Below are 20,640 nucleotides of genomic sequence, written 5' to 3' on the forward strand. Positions count from 1 at the left end.
GTGATGCCCAATAACCTTCTTTTTTTAGAATCTTTTCATTGGATGTGTCTCAGAACAGAGATGGAATAGCTGTTTGGGATAAAAATGCTAGAAGTGCATCAGTAATACATCGTGAAAGATTTTTTTCAGAGTTCTTACTGGGATAAGAAAGATGGCACAGAACTGAATCTGGGACAACACAGCTCTTAGTGTTGAGTAACTTATGTACCAGAAAAGCTATAAATCACACTTGTTTAAATAATTTGCTTGATAATGACATCAGAATCCTCTCAATTTATGTTGGTTATCTTTCTAGCCACACTTATATATACTGTTTACAGTGAGTTTTCAGTAGATTTTTCTACTGTGTGAATAAACTATTTCTGCTTTGTTTTTATCTGTCATCATCTTTAGTATTCTGAAGTTTAAGTCCTGTTTCAAATGTGCAGTTAAACTGATTCTCCCTCCACTATGTGCTACTTTATCTTTTTCCATGATTCTTTAAATAATTTTGCAAAAAGTTTTGTTGCAAGATAGGGGCTAATTCCAATCAGTATATTAAACTCATCTGTTTTAGTTTTTGGAAGTCTGTTGGACTATAATGTTCTGCCATTTTCCAGGCTTTGCAATAAAAAAGTAATTATCTTACAGTTGCTTTATAGATAATTTTTATTACCTGTAGATAAATCTGTTTTATTGATTCTGTGCATATTTTAATTCAAAGTAGCTATTTTGATTATCTCATAGCTGTAGAATAGCTGTTCTTTTGAAGGAAAACTGCAAGACAAAAGGTAAACACAAAAAGCAAGTAAAAAAAGTTTTATAAATCATAGAGTTATGTCCCATGATACTGTCATTTGAATAGCAGTTCTATCACAAGTACCTCTCTTATGACATTATTCATATCCTACAGTTTGATAAATTAGAAAGGAGCAGCAAATGGTGGGGAAAACCACTCTTTTGCTTTAGCTTTGTTATTAAAGATAGATGTGTTTATATTGGGCCATTGGTTTATATAGAGATACAAACACATTTAAACTGTTGTGGTTCCTGGTGTGGTGTGCTTCCCACCCCCCAAATCAACTTGAATAATGTTTCAACAAATTCAAGCCAAATTCTGTGTAGCTGCCCAGTAGAAGGTAAACAATACTAGAGACAGGGTATTAGTTCTCAGTTTTTTCCCTAATTCATCTATGCAGTAACAAACCAGGGTGTAAGATTTAATAGAAGATATCTAAAGGCAAAACCCATTTAAAGAGAATGTTTCAATTCATGTCAGTGGACCTTGAATCAACTGTTGAAGAGTAGACATACAACTTTGTCAGAGCCCTCACATTTAAGCTGCTGTCAACAGCAGAAATTTCTTTATGCAACAATGAAGTAAGCTACAATGTATATTTTTTTGAAGATCTTTGAATTATATTGTTCACTACAGATAGGCATGTTGGAAAGTGACTGAATCATGCTTCCTTAATAAGATTAGAGTTTTGCCATTATGGTCTAACAAACTAGGCTACTTGTTATAGGACATTAATACAATAAAGTATGTGTGTGCTTGTTAAAATTTCCATAAATAAATAAATAATGGGAATTAATATAAGATTTATCATTCATATTAATATTCCTTAAATAAAAGTGTTTATAATAGCAGTTGTCTCCAGGTAGTAGGTACTTTCTTTTCAGTTTTTAAACCTGTGCTGTGACATGATTAGAACATATAGTTTTAAAAGCTAGTACTATTTTTATGGTGGACGCCTGTTTTTACTGTGCAGCATCAGAAATGAACTTAACTAGAATTGATGGGGGAAGGGGATACCAACAGGAGAGCTGAAGGTAAGCCAAGGCATGGTGTCACCAGAGGGTGGCAATGCTAGTGGGAACATTTATGCTGCTCCTGGGAGCACAGAAAGCTCAGGAGCACATCTGAAATGCTTATACACCAATGCACGCAGTATGAGAAATAAACAGGATGAACTGGAAGTGTTGGTCAGCTCCCAGAGCTAGAATATCATTGGTATTAGTGAGACTTGGTGGAATGAGTCCCATGATCAAAGTGCTGGGATGGAGGGCTACAGGCTGTTCAGGAGACATAGGCAGGGCTGGCGAAGTGGAGGAGTTGCACTATATGTAAGGGAGAGGTTTGACTGTACAGCCTTTACAGTTACTGATGATGTGGTTGAGAGGCTCTGGGTGAGGATTAGGGGGATGGAAAACAAAGGAGATGTTGTAGTGGGCATCCACTACCAATCACCCAGGCAGGATGTAAACACTGATGAGTTATTCTATAGGCAGTTAGGAGAAATCTCTGAATTGATAGCCCTTGCTCTTATGGGAGATTTCAACTTCCAGGCATCATCTGGGAATACCAAACTGCTGTAACAAACAAGTCTGGGAATTTATTGAAGTTTGTGGAAGATAATTTCATGTCATAAGAACTTAGAGAGCCAACTAGGAAAGATGCCCTCCTAGGCTTGCTATTTCTGAATAGAGATGGACTCATGAGAGATATGATGGTAGGTGGCTGTCTTCGTCACAGGGATCAAGAATTGGTTGAGTTTAAAAATTTCAGTGCAATGAGAAAAAAGGATAACAGAGTTGCTACCCTGGATTTCAGGAGAGCAAACTTTAAGCTATTCAGGGAGCTATTTAGCAGTGTCCCCTGGGGATCTGATTTTGAGGACTTAGGAGTCCGAAAGTACTGATCAGTTTTTAGGAACCACCTTTTAGAAGCACAGGAGCAAGCAATCCCATTGTGTCGATGTATTAGGTTTGCGTGGCAAGGTTTTGGTAGTGGACAGGGGCTACAGGAGTGGCTTCTATCAGAGAGAGATCCAGGAGGCTTGCATGGATGAACAAGGAGCTCCTGGACAAAATCCAACACAAAAAGGAAGCCTACAGGGGGTGGAAGCAAGGATAGGTAGCCAGGGAGGAATACAGAGAAACTGCCCAAGCAGCCAGGGGATCAGGTTAGGAAAGCGAAAGCCCTGATAGAATTAAATCTGGCCAGAGATGTCAAGGGCAACAAGAAAAGCTTCTATAGGTATGTCAGTGATAAAAGGCAGACTAGGGAAAACGTGGACCCTCTCCGGAAGGAAACGGGAGACCTGGTTACCTGGGACATGGAGAATTCTGGCTGAGGTACTCACTGACTTTTTTGCCTTGGTCTTCACCAGCAAGTGCTCCAGCCACACTACCCAAGTCACAGAAGTCAAAGGCAGGGACTGGGAGAATGTAGAACCACCCATCATAGGAGAAGATCAGGTTCAAGACCATCTAAGGAACCTGAAGGTGCACAAGTCCATAGGACCTGATGAAAGACATCTGCGAGTCCTGAAGGAACTGGCATATGATATGAAGTGGCTAAGCCACTGTCCATCATATTTGAGAAGTTGTGGTAGTCTGGTGAAGTTCCTACGGAATGGAGAAGGGGAAATGCAACCCCCATTTCTAAAAAGGGAAATAAGGAAGAATCAATAAACTACTGGCTAGTCAGTCTCCCCTCTGTGCCTGACAAGATCATGGAGCAGATCCTCCTGGAAACTATGCTAAGGCACATGGAAATTAAGGAGGTCATTGGTGACAGCAAACATGGCTTCACTAAGGGCAAATCGTGCCTGACAAATTTGGTGGCCTTCTGTAATGGGGTTACAGCACTGAGAGATCAGGGAAGAGCAACTGACATCATCTATGTGGACTTGTGCAAAGCTTTTGACACTGTCCTGCATGACATCCTTGTCTCTAAACTGGAAAGACATGGATTTGATGGGTGGACTACTCGGTGGCTAAGGAATTGGCTGGATGGTTGCACTCAAAGAGTTGTGGTCAACAGCTCAGTGTCCAAGTGGAGACTGGTGATGAGTGGCATTCCTTGGGGGTCTGTACTGGGTCCGGTGCTGTTCAAAATCTTTGTCAGCAACGTAGACAGTGGGATCAAGTGCACCCTCAGCAAGTTTGCAGATGACACTAAGCTGAGTGGTGCAGTTGACATGCCTGAGGGAAGGGATGCCTTCCAGAGGGACCTGAACAAGGTTGAGAGGTGGCCCTGTGCAAACCTCATGAAGTTCAACAAGGCCATGTGCAAGGTCCTTCACCTGGGTCGGGGCAACCCCCAGTATCAATGCAGACTAGGTGGAGAATGGATTGAGAACAGCCCTGAGGAGAAGGACTTGGGGGTGCTGGTGGATGAAAAGCTCAACATGGTCTGACAATGTACACTTGCAGCCCAGAAAGCCAAAGGTGTCCTGGGCTGCATCAAAAGAAGCATGTCCAGCAGGTCAAGGGAGGTGATTCTCCCCCTCTACTCCATTTTTGTGAGACCCCACCTGGAGTACTGCTTTCAGCTCTGGAGCTGCCAACATAAGGAGGACATGGACTTGTTGGAACGAGTCCAGAGGAGGGCCATGAAGATGATCAGAGGGCTGGAGCACCTCTCCTATGAAGAAAGGCTGAGAGAGTTGGAGTTGTTTAGCCTGGAGAACAGAAGCCTCCAGGGAGACCTCACAGCAGCCTTCCAGTACCTTAAGGGGGCTTATAAGAAAGCTGGAGAGGGACATTTTACAAGGCTCTGTAGTGATAGGTCAGTGGATAATGCTTTTAAACTAAAAGAGGGGAGATTTAGATTAGCTATTAGAAAGAAATTCCTTACTGTGAGGGTGGTGACACTGGAACAGATTGCCCAGAGAAGTTGTGGATGCCCCATCCCTGCAAGTCTTTAAGGCCAGGCTGGATGGGGCTTTGAGCAACCTGGTCTAGTTGAAGGTGTCCCTGCCCATGGCAGGGGGGCTGGAACTAGCTGATCTTTAAGGTCCCTTCCAATCCAAACCATTCTATGATTCTATGATTCGATGTCTGACAGAGCCAGTGCCAGATGGCTCCAAAACACACCCACCTTGGCTAAGGCTGAGCCAAGCGGCAACGGTGGCAGCACCTCTGTCATAACATATTTCAAAAGGAAAAATAATAAAAAAAACCCAACAAGCCTGCAGGAGAAACAGCTGCAGAGATAGGAGTGAGAATATGTGAGAGCAACAACTCTGCAGACACCAAAGTCAGTGAAAAAGGAGGGAGAAGAGTTGCTCCAGGTGTATCTGAAGGAGTCTGTGACCCTATGAAGAGCCTGTGCTGGAGCAGGGTCCTGGCAGTATCTGTGACCCTGTGGGGAGAGGAGCCCACACTGAAGCAGATTTTCTGGCAGGACATCTGACCCCATGGGGGACCCACGCTGGAGCAATCCGTTCCTGAAGGACTGCACCCTGTGGAAAGGACATATGCTGGAGCAGTTCATGAAGAACCGCAGCTTATCAGAAGGACTCACACTGGAGAACTTTGTGGAGGACTGTCTCCCATGGGAGGGACCCTGCGCTGGAGCAGGGGAAGAGTGTGAGGAGTCCTGCCCCTGAGGAGGAAGATGCAGCAGAGACAATGTGTGACGAACTGACCGCAACCCCCATTCCCCATCCCCCTGCACTGCTTGGGGGGAGGAGATAGAGAATTTGGGTAAAATTAAGCCTGGGAAGAATGAGTGGGTGGGGGGAAGGTGTTTTAAGATTTATTTATTATTTTCTCATTATCCTACTCTGGTTTGATTGGTAATAAATTAAATTAGTTTTCCCCAAGTTGAGTCTGTTTTGCCCATGACAATAATTGGTGAGTGATCTCGTCCTGTCCTTATCTTGACCCACAAGCCTTTCATTATATTTTCTCTCCCCTGTCCAGTTAAGGAGGAGGAGTGATAGAGCAGCTTTGGTGGGCACCTGGCATACAGCCAGGGTCAAACCAACACAGTCAAAAGTCAAGCAAGTAGGGCAGAAGACCATCCTGTCTGAACAGGGAACTCCTCGTGTAGCTCAAGAGGAAAAAGAAATTGTATTATCTCTGAAAGTGAGGTCAGGCTTCGCAGGAAGTTTACCGAACTGTGTTTCATATATGCAGGGAGAAGATATGAAAGGTCAAAGCTCAACTAGAGTTGAAAGTGACCAGTATTGTGGCAGGGAACAAGAAGGTCTTTTTCAAGTACATTAATAACAAGAAGAGGTCTAAGGAAAACATTGGACCAATACTTGTTGAAGATGGTCACCTGACTAATAGGCATGAAGAAAAAGTGGGAGGCATTCAATGCTTTTATTTTCTAAGTCTTTAATAATACTGATAGACCTTGGGATGACTGGTCCACTGAGTTGGAGGACCATGATTGTGGGAACAGTGACTTTCCATTTGTGGACACTGAAATTGTAAGGGACCAGCTGTATCAGCTGAATGTACATAAGTCCATGGGGCCTGATGAGATTCATCCCAGAGTACAGAAGGTGCTAGCAGATGTTACAGCAGGACCCCTTTTGATCATCTACTAAAGGACTTAGGAGTCTAAGGAGGTGCCTGCTGACTGGAAACTAGCCAATGTTATTCCAACTCATAAGAAGGGTGTGAGGGAAGACCCAGGGAACTACAGACCTATTAGTCTAACCTCAGTTCCTGGAAAAATTATGGAGAAGATCATACTGGGTGCTATTGAAAAGCTTTTAAAGAACAATGCAATCATCAGGCACAGTCAACATGGGTTATCAAAGGAAAAATCCTAACTAATTTTATATCCTTCTATGATAAGGTCACATGCTTAGTGGATGAAGGGAAGGTGGTAGATGTACCTTTTCTCGATTTTAGCAAGGCTTTTGATACTTTTGATACTGTCCCTCACAACATCCTTCTGGACAAGTTGTCCTAGCAGGTTTGCTGACGATACCAAACTGGGAGGTGCTGTTGACTCTCTCAAGGGACAAGAGGCCTTGCAGAGGGATCTAGATAGATTGAAGCATTGGGCTATGATTAATGGGATGAAATTTAACAAGTCCAAATGCCTGATTTGGCACCTAGGATGGAGTAATGCCAGGCACAAGTACAAATTGGGAGAGGAGTGGCTGGAGAGCAGCCCTGCAGAAAGGGATCTGGGGATGCTGGTCAACAGCAGGCTCAATATGACTCAGCAGTGTGCTCTCGGCAGCCAAGAGGCTAAACCGCATCCTGGAGTGCATCAAACGTAGTCTAATCAGCCAGTCAAAAGAGGTGATTATCCTGCTGTATTCAGCATTGGTGCAGCCTCACCTTGAGTACTGGGCCTCTCCATTTAAAAAGGATGTTAAGGTACTCAAATGCATCCAGAGGAGGGCAACAAAGCTGGTGAAAGGGCTGGAAGGCATGTCCTATGAGGAGCAGCTAAGGACTTTGGGCTTGTTTAGTTTGGAGAAAAGGAGTCTGAGGCGCAACCTCATTGGTCTCTACAGCTTCCTGAGGAGGGGAAGAGGAGAGGGAGGAGCTGATCTCTTCTCCCTGGTATCCAGTGATAGGACTCATGGGAATGGTTCAAGGCTGCATCAGGGGAGGTTCAGACTTGACATTAGGAAGCATTTCTTTACTGAGAGGGTGGTCAAACAGGCTACCTAGAGAGGTGGTCAATGCTCTATGCCTGTCAGTGTTTAAGAAGCATTTGGACATTGTCCTTCACAACATGCTTAACTTTTGGTCAGCCCTGAATTGGTCAGGCAGTTGGACTAGATGATCATTGTAGGTCCCTTCAAACTGAACTATTCTGTTCTATTCTATCATAACATGTTTTACTTTAAGAGGTTATATTTCTGTCTTTTTATAACAGTACAACTTCCTTTTCCTGTGTTTTTTTTTTGTCCATATTGCACGTTTTTTCAGCACATAGGTAAACTATGCAACCTCTACAGTCACTGCAAAATGGCTTTACACAGAGAATTTAAGATTGTGTTGTTAAACACAATTGGCACCTCCAAAACCTGAAGCACCTCTATTTTTATTTGTTTTGTGCTCTTTAATTGTAGTACAAGCCTATTCAAATAGCCCTACTTTAATTGTTCTAAAGGAATGTGTCTCAACTTGAAAAGGGAATAGATAGCTCGCTAGAAATTGTTCATAATATAGCTAGGATGGGGGGTGGGGGGTGTGTTGGGATTATCAGGTTTCTGGTTAAAAGAAAACAAAAACTGCTAAAAAACCCAAAATCTCATAAATGTCTTTTGGTTAACTGTTTTTTTTTTTTCTTTCTGCCTATTTTTTATTTCTTATAAATTTGCAACCCTTACTGTATCTCATTAAGAGAAATCCTGAAGTAATGCTTCTCTGATTTAAGATAATGGGGTTTTAATTTTATAACTCAGGAGAGAAAACAGTTTAAAACTATTAGCTGCTGTGTCTATTAGAGATTCTTAGAAATAGTCCTGATTTTGGTTACAGATTTCTGCAGTTAGCCATTTTTTAAAACATTGTTTGGTAAATGGAATGTGGACTCGTGTAATCTTCATCAGGAGATTTGTTTTATACATGCTGTGTTTGTAGGGTTGATTTTTTTTTTTTAATGAGCTAACACTGTCTTAGCTATGTCATTACTGAAATTGGTGGAAATGTAACAAATGTATGAAAGCCAAGTTAAACTAGAATTTAGCAGTTTTGCAGATTCAAGTTTTAATTTTTGTTGCTTTTTCACTGTTGGCTTAATTGCATCCTTTGACTTTACTGAGAACAAATTTGATCTGTGCCTGTATGGAAACTTGAACTTCTAAAAAGAAATCATCAAATACTCATGGATATTTTTTTTTCTTTGCATTGCTGGATGCTTTTTCCTCTATGAGATCGATCAAGTCACTAGTCTGCATTTAGACTAATATAAAATTTAGAAAAAACATACTAGATCAAATTTTTAAACAGTTAAGCTTTAACACTCCCAAAAGTTATTTTGAAAATTGTGCTTTTGAAAAACATCTTAAACTTACTTCTTAGTACTTTGGGAGTACTAATTGTCACTTCTGTTCGGTTTTGCCTTTAAAGGTATCCAGAGAATGGCATAGTAGAAATGGACACCAAAAATCTTAGACCACGAGCAAGAACCATTCTGAAGTGGAGTGAACTAAAAGTGGGTGATGTGGTGATGGTTAACTACAATGTTGAGGCTCCAGAAGAAAGAGGATTCTGGTTTGATGCAGAAATTACCTCTCTGAGAGAAATTTCAAGGACTAACAAAGAAGTTTATGCTAAAATTCTACTGGGGTAAGGTTTATTTGGCTAGTATGGAAAGTCTATTTACATTTTTAAACAAGTGTCACGGATGGAGTGATGCACTTCACTTGTAAGAGAGTGGCAGCAATATGTTTACTGATATAAAACAGTGAGTTAAGAAAGTTCAATGGTAAATGCAACAGTGGTTGAACAAGATTTGATGGCAAGGTACACTTGATTATTTACTGCATAGAAGACAGGATCAGACAAACTGTCAGGGAGAACCTCCCATTGAGTCATGAGGTTCAGAAAGGACCCCTTTTCTTTCTAAATTCCTTCCTAGAGAGGAGTCTAGGTGCGGCTGGATCCAATCCTAGTCCCAGACTTGGTCAACAGTTTATGCCTAAATGATTATATGTGCACAATCAATCACTTAGCTAAGATTTCATAGTTTAGCATTCTATAAATCACTTACTGAGGATCTGTTGCAGCAAGGAATCTCTCAACCTTGAGAAGTAACCTTGAGAGGTGTCTCTACTTGGGGAGATCCTAGTGTGCAGCCCCCTGCCATGCAGGAGAGCTCAAAAGACTGTCCACTATTTATAAAGTAAGATGATTGACTTATAGTCATATTTGCATACCAGCAAGACATCTGGTTTACCATTCCAGACAGCCCTTGGCTACCATGTTGCCATCCATCCCCCAAAGTCCACAGTAAGTTGGATGCAGCTCGGGGGGGGGGGGGGGGGGGGGGGGGAACACACCGCTACAAAAAGCAAACAAAACCTAAATCTTTTAGGTTTTGTGTGCTACTTATCATTAGATTAACATTAACATACTGTATTTCTGCAGCTGAGCCAGGTCTGGGGTTCACATGTGAAGAAAATTCCTTTAGAACCTTTGATAAGTGCCTTAATTCCCCTAGCGGAATCTGTCATTTCTCAATAGACCACAATGAATATGCTGAGACGATACTCCTTTCGTTCTTTGCCAGGCCCATTGTTGATGATCCACGACATAGATCACGGATCTGGCGATATTAATATAGTGCATTCCATGAGCCAGATTTTCCCATTTCCTGAAAAATTAGTGAATCAAGAATCATAGGAAATTGGGATTTCTTCTTCAGAGTAGCAGAATGTCAAAGTAGGCAATCTACAAGAAAAAAACAAAATGCATCCTGTCTAGGCTACAAGCCAAGTGGCAAGTAGTTATTTGAGTTGCTCTTTTCAGAATTCCTTGATACAAAACTGGTCCTAGTACCCCTGTAATTAGAGCTGTGGTGATGGTGTTGCTAGGGGGAATACATGCTCATACTGTAGTACCTACAAGAGCTTGTGAAGGTGGCAAAAGGAGGAACTTCTGCAATAGATGACTTAAGGATCATTGGTAGCTGCAGAATAGGGAAAGGAGAGAGGGGTGAGAACAAAATGGTTGGGAACTCAAGGTTGGACTCTGTTGATGATAGTGGAGATACCAAAACCCCAGGGCTGAACAGTAATGGATTGTGCACATCCTTATGGAAAGAAGCATTGCAGAGGACATCATGAAGAATAAGATGTAAAACTTTAAGTGTAAGGGGCTGTTGTGACCCAACAGACTTCCCACCTGCTACTCAGAGCAGGGAATCCACTTCACCCGTTATGGGTCCAGGCGGTGCAAACAAACACTAGGACTCACAGTGTCATTAATATGATTACTTTAATAAACACCATAAATCAATGCCCACAAGCAAACCACTATCCCTGTTGATATAATGGAGACAGTGATCATATGTTGATCACCCTCAAAAGTATTGTAATAAACAACACACAGAAAGGTAAAAAAAATAGACTACAGAGTTGATTAAAACATTATAATAAGCTACAAGTGAAAGAAAGTAAATAGACATACGACCTGCTCAGAGGGAAAGCACAGCATGATGATGATGGGGAATCTCAGGCTGGCTAAGAAGGAGATCCATTGAGTGCTCTGAGTCAAGATTTTATACCCTTGCAGTCATGTAGGCTTTTTGTATGGATAACTTTGATAAGTAAGCCTTTTTTTTTATCAGTTTAGCTATAACACAAAGGTGTTACAACACTGGATATGTGCTCCCCCTTAGATGATTGATAGTTTTTATCTTTTGGGCTTTGTTCCCTTTGAGATGGAGAGTGTGAGCAAGGCATTTTTATCACATATGTACAGTAGGGATCAAGGGCTTGAGAAAGGAGAAACTACCTGGCCTACGCCCAGTCCTGCTCCTCCCTTATGGCTTCAATGGCAGTTTCCCTTCTTCAGCACATTTTATTGATTTTTCCAAACAACAGCCTGAACCTTAAAACTGTACACTGTGTTTTGATTTTGCTACATGTTAGAGCACTGCATTGAATTTTGTTTGTGAAGTCAATAAAAACTATTTTATCATTGATAAAACAGATGCCAGTTAACCATATTACTTTGCTTAGGGTTTGCCAATTACAGAGACTAAGACTGAGAAACAGAGTTCAATGTACTTTATTTTTCAGAGAACCAGAAGATTCAATAAATGACTGCAGAATCCTTTTTATAGAGGAAATGTACAAGATTGAAAAGCCAGGAGCTTATCCACTGACATTTGGAGATGGAGATTTCAAAAGTATGGTTTTTTAATTGCATTATTAAAAATGTTAGTTAAATATTTGAATAACATTTACAAATTAAGAAATCAGAGCACAGAATTAATTTAATTAAGGTTTCTTATCTGTGTAATAAAATAATTGGATGTAATTACATGGAATTTTGGTTTGAAAAGTTTTTACTATAATGTAACTATTGCATGGCATATTGAGAATAAATTTTTGATGTAATATATCAACACATTAGTGCTATGAATATAATCTCATAAGCAGACTGATATTTTAGATGATCTGTATGGAGTGAGTTCATAGTCTGAGATAAGTTCCTAGGCAGGTATCCAAATCACAAAACTTACTATCATAATTGACATCTCATTTGAGTTCTTAACAGATGCAAAAGACTTAAAGAGTTAATACTGCTATCTTTAACCCTGGCATTATCTAAGAATGAAAAATTAGCTGTGTAGAGCAAGAAAGTGTCAAGCTTGCTAGAACTATGAAAAAACCCATTTATAATTGATTTTAGATTATTATTTGACCACTTATGTCCTTCTGAACACTAAATACACCATATCTCCTACCTTCCTTCCCCCAAAGGGCAGTTCTCAGTTTAACATTATATCTTAAGTTTAAAAATATGTGAAAGTTAAAGAACAGGAGTTATAAGACAGTGTGTATAGTGGGAACACTGAGAGATTGATCTGTGGCATTATTGATAGATATTACTGAAGTTTAAAATAAGCAGATTTATTGCAGTTTAGTTTTCGTTTATAATCTAAGGCTAATATTTGTGTCATTTGTAGGTGTCATTAATATACAAGACTTTATTTGCAGTGTACTATTAAAGAAATTGTCATATTAAAAATCAGTTTTTAAAAAAAGAAAATTCCATTTGCAAATGTATTTGTAAAAGTAGAAATGTAATTTTCAATAAATGAAGGCATTTCAAGCAATCTATTTTTTTCATTGTTTATTGTTTATTTCTTCTCAGATTAGTCAATGAAAGAAAACCATCCATTCCATTTATGTTTCTTAGTCACTTTAAGGGTGATTCTCAACATTTTAAAATAATATTTTTGTGATAAATTGATAGTTTGAGAAATTTTTAAATTTAGAGAGTGTAAAACCAAGTTATATCTGCTTCACATTTATGTACCTAATTTATATATGTAGTAAGTATATTTCTATTTTGTGAAACTGATTTTGAAGGGTATGTAAATTTCTCATGCTTTATTTAATTACATACACCCCTACCATGCAGTGGAACCAAGTTTAAAGTTCTGTTTTACGTAAATCCTGTTTTATGTAAATGATTACTTTAATACTGACTACCTTTAGGTCATGGAATAGGCTTCAGGCCTTATTTATTTTACATTCTATATTTTCCTGCACTGGCTCCCTATTTTATTGTATAAGAATCAAGTTTTCAGTTCCTACTCATTTTCAGTTCCTACTGTCATGTCTTATTTCTTTAATTGTCTCCTTATTTGTAACCTGTTCTCAAACCTCTCACATAATTGTTACCTTTGTATAAATCTGCACCTATATGGTTTTTATGCAATTCTTGATCCCCTTTTAATTTCTTTCAAGATTATTTTTTACAATCCATCATAATTAACTGTAACACAACAATATTAACTTACATTTAAGCTCAAAGATTTAATTGTTAATTTACTGCTGGCTATGTAACTTTATTCCTCTGTCTTCATCTACTTTTTTCCACCCAAAGTCCAACTTCCTCACCACACTGTTTACTACATTTTCTCCTGCTGTTATTCTGAATTTTTTTTTGGTAAACTGTCCTGAATTTGTTCTGTGAAGCACAATGCACTATAGTTTTCTAATTGCTTATGGCTCAACTGATTTCTTTATTGCTCCTCTGTATTTGCCTACCAAGTCTGACAGTACATTTACAAATTAGCCATGTAAATACATACAGCTCACTTAGTTTATTTTTATGCTAAGAACAACAGTAGACTAGTATTTTAATAACAGTAGATAGAATAGTAGACTTTGTTATGGAGCGCAGTCAGAGAATGTGCTGAAATTAAGAGCTCTAGAACATATTTTAGATGGTTTCATACAAAAATAAAAGGTTATTCTTAATTTATAGCATTTCTGACAGTCTAGAGCTACTTAGGAGTGTCAGAAAACAGTTCTGTTTATCCAAGTGAATAATATAATTAAATATTGCAGTAGTTCCAGAAAACCAGAAGATCAAGATGTAAACTTCATAGGATGGTTGAAGAAAAAGCGATATGGGGAAAAGAGAAGCTAATTTAAACTTTGGTTCATACTACTCATTTGCCCATTATTATCAAAGGTGTCTTGGTTCTCTAGCTCAGTGGACACCAAAGTGGGGTGCATGCAACCCAGGGGGTGTGCAAGATAATCCATTGGGGTGCAGGAAGAAAATAATTTTTGTCCTGTTAAAAAATTTAATTTAATTTAATTTAATTTAAAATACTGTTTATTTCATCTTTATCTCATCCTTTTTAAATGTATGGGTTTGTGTATGTTTTATAATGTACATAATATATTAGTATATAATACATAAATAAATATACTTATATTGAGGGTGCATCCTCAAAAGTTATTTACTGATGGGGTGCACAAACAAAAAATTTGGAGACCACTGCTCTAGCTTCCTATTTCCAACCCAAACTCTCAAACAATCATTCTAGTTCCTGCTTGTCCTATTATTCAAGGCCCATTTATTCACTGAAGTAGGAAAAATGTTCCTTCAGCTGTCTGGAAGTGCTCTGGACTTTGTGGAAGTGCTTTGGACATTACTTTGTTGTTGTTATTATTATATACTGTATCATATCATCGTAGTTTAGTTTGTCAGATTCACTTCCATAGTCTTTCTTGATGGTTTTCACACAGAAATAATCACTCCAAAACTGTTTTCCTTTAATGTTACAGTTCATTGAGCTGTGATCAAGTGCTCTTAAGTCTTCTCTTCCTTCTAAACTTATACTTGTTTCACACACTCTGTAATAGTTAATTCTGCTACATGTAATCAATTTACCTACTCTCTCCTTTCCATCTAATATAAGACTATTAAATGTTCTCCTTTTTCTATAAAGGCATTTTTTACCTTAGCTGAGGAACCAGTACCTATGCTGTTACTATATGAAGAATATGTTGTTCCAAATTCCCAAATGAGCAGAAACAGAAGGATAGCATTAACATTTCTGTAAAAAGAAACTGTATGAAAACTGGTAATCTGGGATCATCTGTTGCCCTTGATTAAAAATTCTTATATCCGTATGGATAATAATTTTTTAGAGGGATGGAGTTTTTCTGAGTTGTAATTTGATCTTCATGTCTTAAGTTATCAATATAGAATTTATTAATAACTACGTTTAAGAAAATTCCTGATGAAGAATGCCAAGTCTTCATAAAATTAGTCAGTTATTATAATGGACTTGGTGCAGTCAAGCTGCCAGTGAATTATGTTGCCACTGTTTGAGTGTGTAGAGCTATGTTCTTTCTTTTTTACATCCCCCATGCCCTCATCCCCCAATGGCCAGTGTAGCAGAGCAACAGGCTAGGTTGCAACCTAACCTGAAAAATTACAATGACCCTTTCATAAATGTTAGGCTGAAGAACACAAGTTGATATTGACAGTAGTTGCTTAGTCATTTAGTAATACATAAATGTTATACAGGTATAAACTGTTCCTGTTGACTTGATCTTTTTAAACCCAGAATTCATTGTAATAGCAAAGCTACTATATCCATGGCATGTTCATATGGGCACACATATATATATTCTTCTGCTACTGTGTTGTATTTATAAATTTGAAATCAGTTTTCTAAGACCTGTGGCTTTTTATCTTTTTTGATAGGAAAGAGTGGCCCTGAATGCAAGCACTGCCGGGCTGACCCAGATAAGGAATGTCGCTTTTGCTCTTGTTACTTGTGTGGTGGAAAACAGGATGCTCACATGCAACTCCTTTGTGATGAATGTAATATGGCTTATCATATATACTGCCTGAACCCTCCCTTAAGCAAGATACCAGAAGATGAGGATTGGTAAATATACAAGGATGATTTACTTATGTATATTCCCATTCTACACAAGGTACCTCTTTGTTATTTGCAACTAGAGGAATTACTGAAGAGCTTTTATATTTCTGGTATGTTTTTCATCCTTGCACTGTCTGTAAACATATTTACATTTTATGTTAAGATTCTATTTATAAATATAATTCATAAACTATTGGTATTGAGTATTATTATTTGTTATAGAATTTCAGAAATTAGCTTGTTCAAGTTATGACCTCTGTGACATTAATTGATGTTATTAGACTTAATTAGCACCACCTACAATGGTGCTTCTCCAACCTTTTGTTTTATTCGGGCTTCATTGTTGCTTCTACTTTAATCCTTTTCTTTCCCCTCAATCTCAGTCTTTATTGCTGCCTGCTTGCCCTTCCCATATCCTGTAGCTGCCTCATTAATTTTTTCTGCTGTGAGAAAACGACTACTTCACTCCTCCCCATTTCCAGTAACTCCAGCACCACCAGCAAGATAGCCAAACTAGTAGGCCTTGGTGGACTCAGCTAACTCCTTTCTGAGCTGACTCTGCATGGAGTCAGCATCAGCCCATTGAAGCTTATCATATGCCACATCTCACCTGTATGAGTTATGTGTAACTTATACCATTTGTACTTCTAACCTGCTTGTAAAATATATTAAGTGCTAGTATAAATAGAACTTTAGAATTGTTTTCCATTATGAATACAATAGATGTCTATGGACATGTTTTAAAAAAAAGCTTTGAACTGCACTTTGTGATAGATTTTAGTGAAACCGCACACTTCAAATAAAATATTTTAAGTACTTCAGAAGTTTTAACATTCTATGGAAGTAAATAACTTAGTGTACTATATTACATCAGCTGCCTCATATTGAGTAAGTTTGTTTATAGTTCAGGGTCTAATGCTTTACTGTTTTATCCTGGGCTAATATATTTCAGTTTCCTCAGATTCCAGTTATATTTATACCTATGTGCAACTTCATTTGGTGAGGGTTTTTTCATTGTGTATATGTGCACACTGAGATGCTTCTGTTGATTTAAAAGGAAATAGACATTTCCCTTTGAATATCCTGAACTGAAAATAATTTTAATCATATTAGCTCTGTTTGGAGAAACTGCTGAATTTGAACACTATCTAGAAAATATTTTCAATACATTTTGCAAATATATGTATGAGTTGTTGGGACTAAATATAGGAATTATTGTCTGTGTGCTTCCCATTTCTTGTATATGAAAATGATTGTGTACACAGGTATATATAATCTTTATTCAGCAGTCTTTTTTGGGCTGCATGGGAATCCTAGCTATCCCCAGGTTTTCTACTTTTGTGCACAGAAGATTAATCTGCCACAACATCCATTCACTTCCTACTAATAGCTTATGGAAGTGAGCTGAAGATCTTAGTGCTTCCAAATCATGTGTTGGAAAGCATTCTCTGCTATAGTGCTTCAGAGTTGGTCACAATCCTTAAACACTGTTCTTTTGTGACTGCTTGACTTTTGGGTATAACAACTGAGAAGCTTTTTTACTACAGTCATCCAGAATATTAAAGGAAACATTATGTAGGATCTGTCCTCTGACAGTGAATCCATTCTTCTTCAGGTCCCCTTACTCCTAAAAGATTCTATATCAGTACTCCAGCAGCAAAACGTAATTTTATGTTCCAATACTAATCACAACAAGGTTACAATAAAGAAAATACACATGCTCTAAGTTTAATTTTTTAAAAAAGAACAACCTTCAAAATGTGTTTGAACAGGAAAGAACATAGCCTGAATGTCAATGTCAAGGTGGAGTTTGCCTAGCGGAAAATTATGGAAAGTTTCTTCTTTACCTTTAAATTGAACAAGTATGATTTGGAAATTATTGTTTTAGTCTATATTTTTCAATTTTTAGAAAATTAGAAAACTTTTACAATATAGCTTGGGTTTTGGTGTAATAAGCAGCTTTAAGAGTACTAAGACCCCAAGTGTTAAACTGAATTGTGAATTGTGACTGTGTTCTGCAATAAGTATCTGTATGAATTCTAAGTTGAAAATAAAAACATGATTTGAAGTAGCTCCCATCTTCTTAGAGGGTTTAGAGCATGTACGCAGGTGATTCTTGTGAAATATCTGTACACAGTGACTTGTTGCCCTATGGTAACTAGTTCTTCTGTTGATACTCAACCATAAAAGGTATATGGTAAAAATAAGGCGTTAGTAGTAGTAGGAAACTATATATATTGTTGTTATTATAGATCAGACTTCTTTCAGTAGTGACTTTTGGACCAAACTCAGCCCATGGAAGCCAGAAGCAATGGCAGTTGCCTTTGCTTTAGCACTACTGGAGGGGGAAAAAAGTGCTGTTAGAAGCAATAAAAGTATCTGTGTAATTCCTTCCTCCCTTTGCCTTAGCCACTGTTTACTACAATCTCCTATCCTTTTCCTACCGTAATGGTTTTATGGTGGCTGGAATTACCCCCAATGCCATATGAGTCAAAGAAATATACAGATATAGAGTTTAATACTCTTCCCATTTGTTGAGTACTGAGTCACGTTCCTGATGCCTTAGACATGGTGGGGTAGGATAAGGATGCATGTGTACATGTATGCATGTTTTGTGGTACCCTAGGACTGTTCTACATCCAGATGTCTGAAGTGAGATTTGGTGCAGTAAAAGCAGATGATGAGTGGGTAGGATGTGGAAATTAACCGTGACCATTAGCAGCAGTATATTCTAATCCCATTTCTCCTCTCCCCTATGTGATCTGAACAAGCAAGGAAAGGAAGAGAAAATGAGGAGGAAATACAGGAAACATGGGGACCTCTCGTACATTGAATGAGAAGAGCCTATACCACCCTACTTTAAAAAAAGTCATTTTAGAAGTGGACAGTATTCGTTCTTGTTTAATTTTTCAACCTGAGTCCTCAGCTTTTAAAAACTCATATATTTGCTAACTTCGAATATTCAGTCAGGATCAACACATTTGACACTATTTTGCTTAGAAGAAATGTATTGCTATTATTACTAAGTAATAAAGAATTTGCTGAAATTTTTATTTTAGGTATTGTCCTTCATGCAAAAATGATTCTAATGAAGTTGTAAAGGCTGGAGAAAAACTCAAACAGAGTAAAAAGAAAGCAAAGATGCCATCTGCCAGTACTGAAAGCCAGAGAGACTGGGGCAAGGTAGAATGTATTTTAATTTAAAAATAACTTACCATTCATATATATGTTACATTTTTAACTATGTTTATATATGCATTACACAAAATTCAGTACAGGTTTGAACAGACTGTGAAGCAATGTTGAATCTTGTATACTGTCTACTGAAAGTTAAAACATCTGAAGAATTATTAAGAAGACTAGAGATAAATAAATGAAAATTAATTAATTAATTAAAACTGCTGTTGACAATTTTTATATTAATATATTTTGAAGTGTATATTATAATGGTTGGATGTCTTGGAATCTACATCATTTTTTACAAATTATTTTAAATATGATAAAATTCATTCTCTCTGATGTGTTTTTTAGGGCATGGCTTGTGTTGGTCGCACTAAGGAATGCACTATTGTCCCTTCTAATCACTATGGTCCTATACCTGGGGTCCCTGTTGGGACAACCTGGAAATTCAGAGTACAGGTATGTTTTTAGATTTGGTATTGAAATAAATCTGAATAATAGGTACAGTTTGGGCACAAAAAATATTTTTGGATTGGTAATTGTCATGTTTACTAAGAATAAATATAGAAAGTGTATTTTAATTCTTATATTCAAAATACTGCCAACTATAGTGGAATTTGAAGTATACTGATTTGAAAATACAACTTAATTGCAATTATAAAAATAATACTTACTATTTTTAAAGGGGAACCTGCTATAATTAGGATGGAGTTATATCTCACATGTTAAACTCCCAACAGAAATAATTAGAGGAAGTTGAATATTTTCTGAAGTCTACTGCTATGGAACATGATCCAATCCATTCCACTTATGGATATATATTAGAGATTTCAGAAAATATTTGACTGTATCCAGTGGTGTCTCTAATGCTTATTAGCTGGTCAGGATCCCCACTGAGGGCTACTGTGTAGGTGCAATATAGTTCCTGTTTCAGTGCATACTTCTCTTCCAATGTGTTGTGATGGCAGGCTTGGTGCTAGTGTGTACGCTATCCATACTTCACACAGGAAAGAAATAAAATTTTACTGAGAGTTCTAAAGTTCTGTTGGGGGCGGAACCCACTGTCCCCAAGGTAAGAGCCACCTTTGACTGTATCACTATAAATTGATTCCCTGTTCCTTTTGGGTCATAAACAACTGGCATCAGCACCTTCATTTAGGCTGATGAATGTTTTAAACTAATACAAGCCAGTATTGACTAATGAAAGTAGTCCACCTAGCCATGTCCACTTCTTGCACTGTCTCTTCTGTTTTCTGTCACAGATGTTTCTCAGGCCATATGATAAGCTATATTAGAAAGTAATCTGTCAGAAAAACAATACTTTGTGGGGGAGGGTAATTTTTCACTTTGTGGTTATACAAATACTGTGTCATTACAAAGGGGGCAGGTATTAGCAGTGTGGAGAACAACATATTTCAGGAGCATTCCCACCAGAACCAGAGGAATAGCCAGAAACATTTTCTTCCCCTTGGGGAAAAGGTACATGGCAAGAACCAAAAGCCTCTTCTAATGTGTTTTCTGAAGTCTTCGTCCCACCCATTGTCTCCAGAGATACTACTTATAAAAAAAACTTTTTCTTATGGAAGATGTGTCTGAATAATTTTGGGTTTGGTAAAAAGGTCACAGCACATTAAAATGGTCAACAGCAGAGGTTTTACCACTTAGAAACAGTTCTCAGTTTCTCATTTTAATAGAATTCACAATGAAACAGCTGAATACTTAACAAGTTCCCTGAATCTTGTCTGACTTTGGCACTGTGAGGACTATCGTCAATACAGATATTAGAGAATAGCAAAGCAAATTAATTCTCTAATGTAAAATTGCAGTGTTAATGTCAA

At 38.0% G+C, this 20,640-nt stretch overlaps 1 protein-coding gene across 3 annotated transcripts in view; it reads left to right on the plus strand.

The window, feature by feature from the left end:
• LOC129734463 (E3 ubiquitin-protein ligase UHRF2-like) overlaps positions 1-20,640 on the plus strand; it is a 169,920-nt gene that overhangs the window by 112,580 nt on the left and 36,700 nt on the right. For 2 of the 3 annotated variants that reach the window (XM_055698005.1, XM_055698007.1), the window contains 5 exons: positions 8,824-9,042; positions 11,499-11,608; positions 15,442-15,628; positions 18,682-18,805; positions 19,154-19,261. In XM_055698005.1, coding sequence (XP_055553980.1) covers positions 8,824-9,042; positions 11,499-11,608; positions 15,442-15,628; positions 18,682-18,805; positions 19,154-19,261 — 748 coding nt within the window. Of the gene's footprint in view, positions 1-8,823; positions 9,043-11,498; positions 11,609-15,441; positions 15,629-15,677; positions 15,733-18,681; positions 18,806-19,153; positions 19,262-20,640 lie in introns of all 3 variants that reach the window. The other variant, XM_055698006.1, reaches the window with a different exon arrangement.

This window comes from Falco cherrug, chromosome W (genome assembly GCF_023634085.1).
Source record: "Falco cherrug isolate bFalChe1 chromosome W, bFalChe1.pri, whole genome shotgun sequence".
In the NCBI taxonomy this organism is placed as follows: domain Eukaryota; kingdom Metazoa; phylum Chordata; class Aves; order Falconiformes; family Falconidae; genus Falco; species Falco cherrug.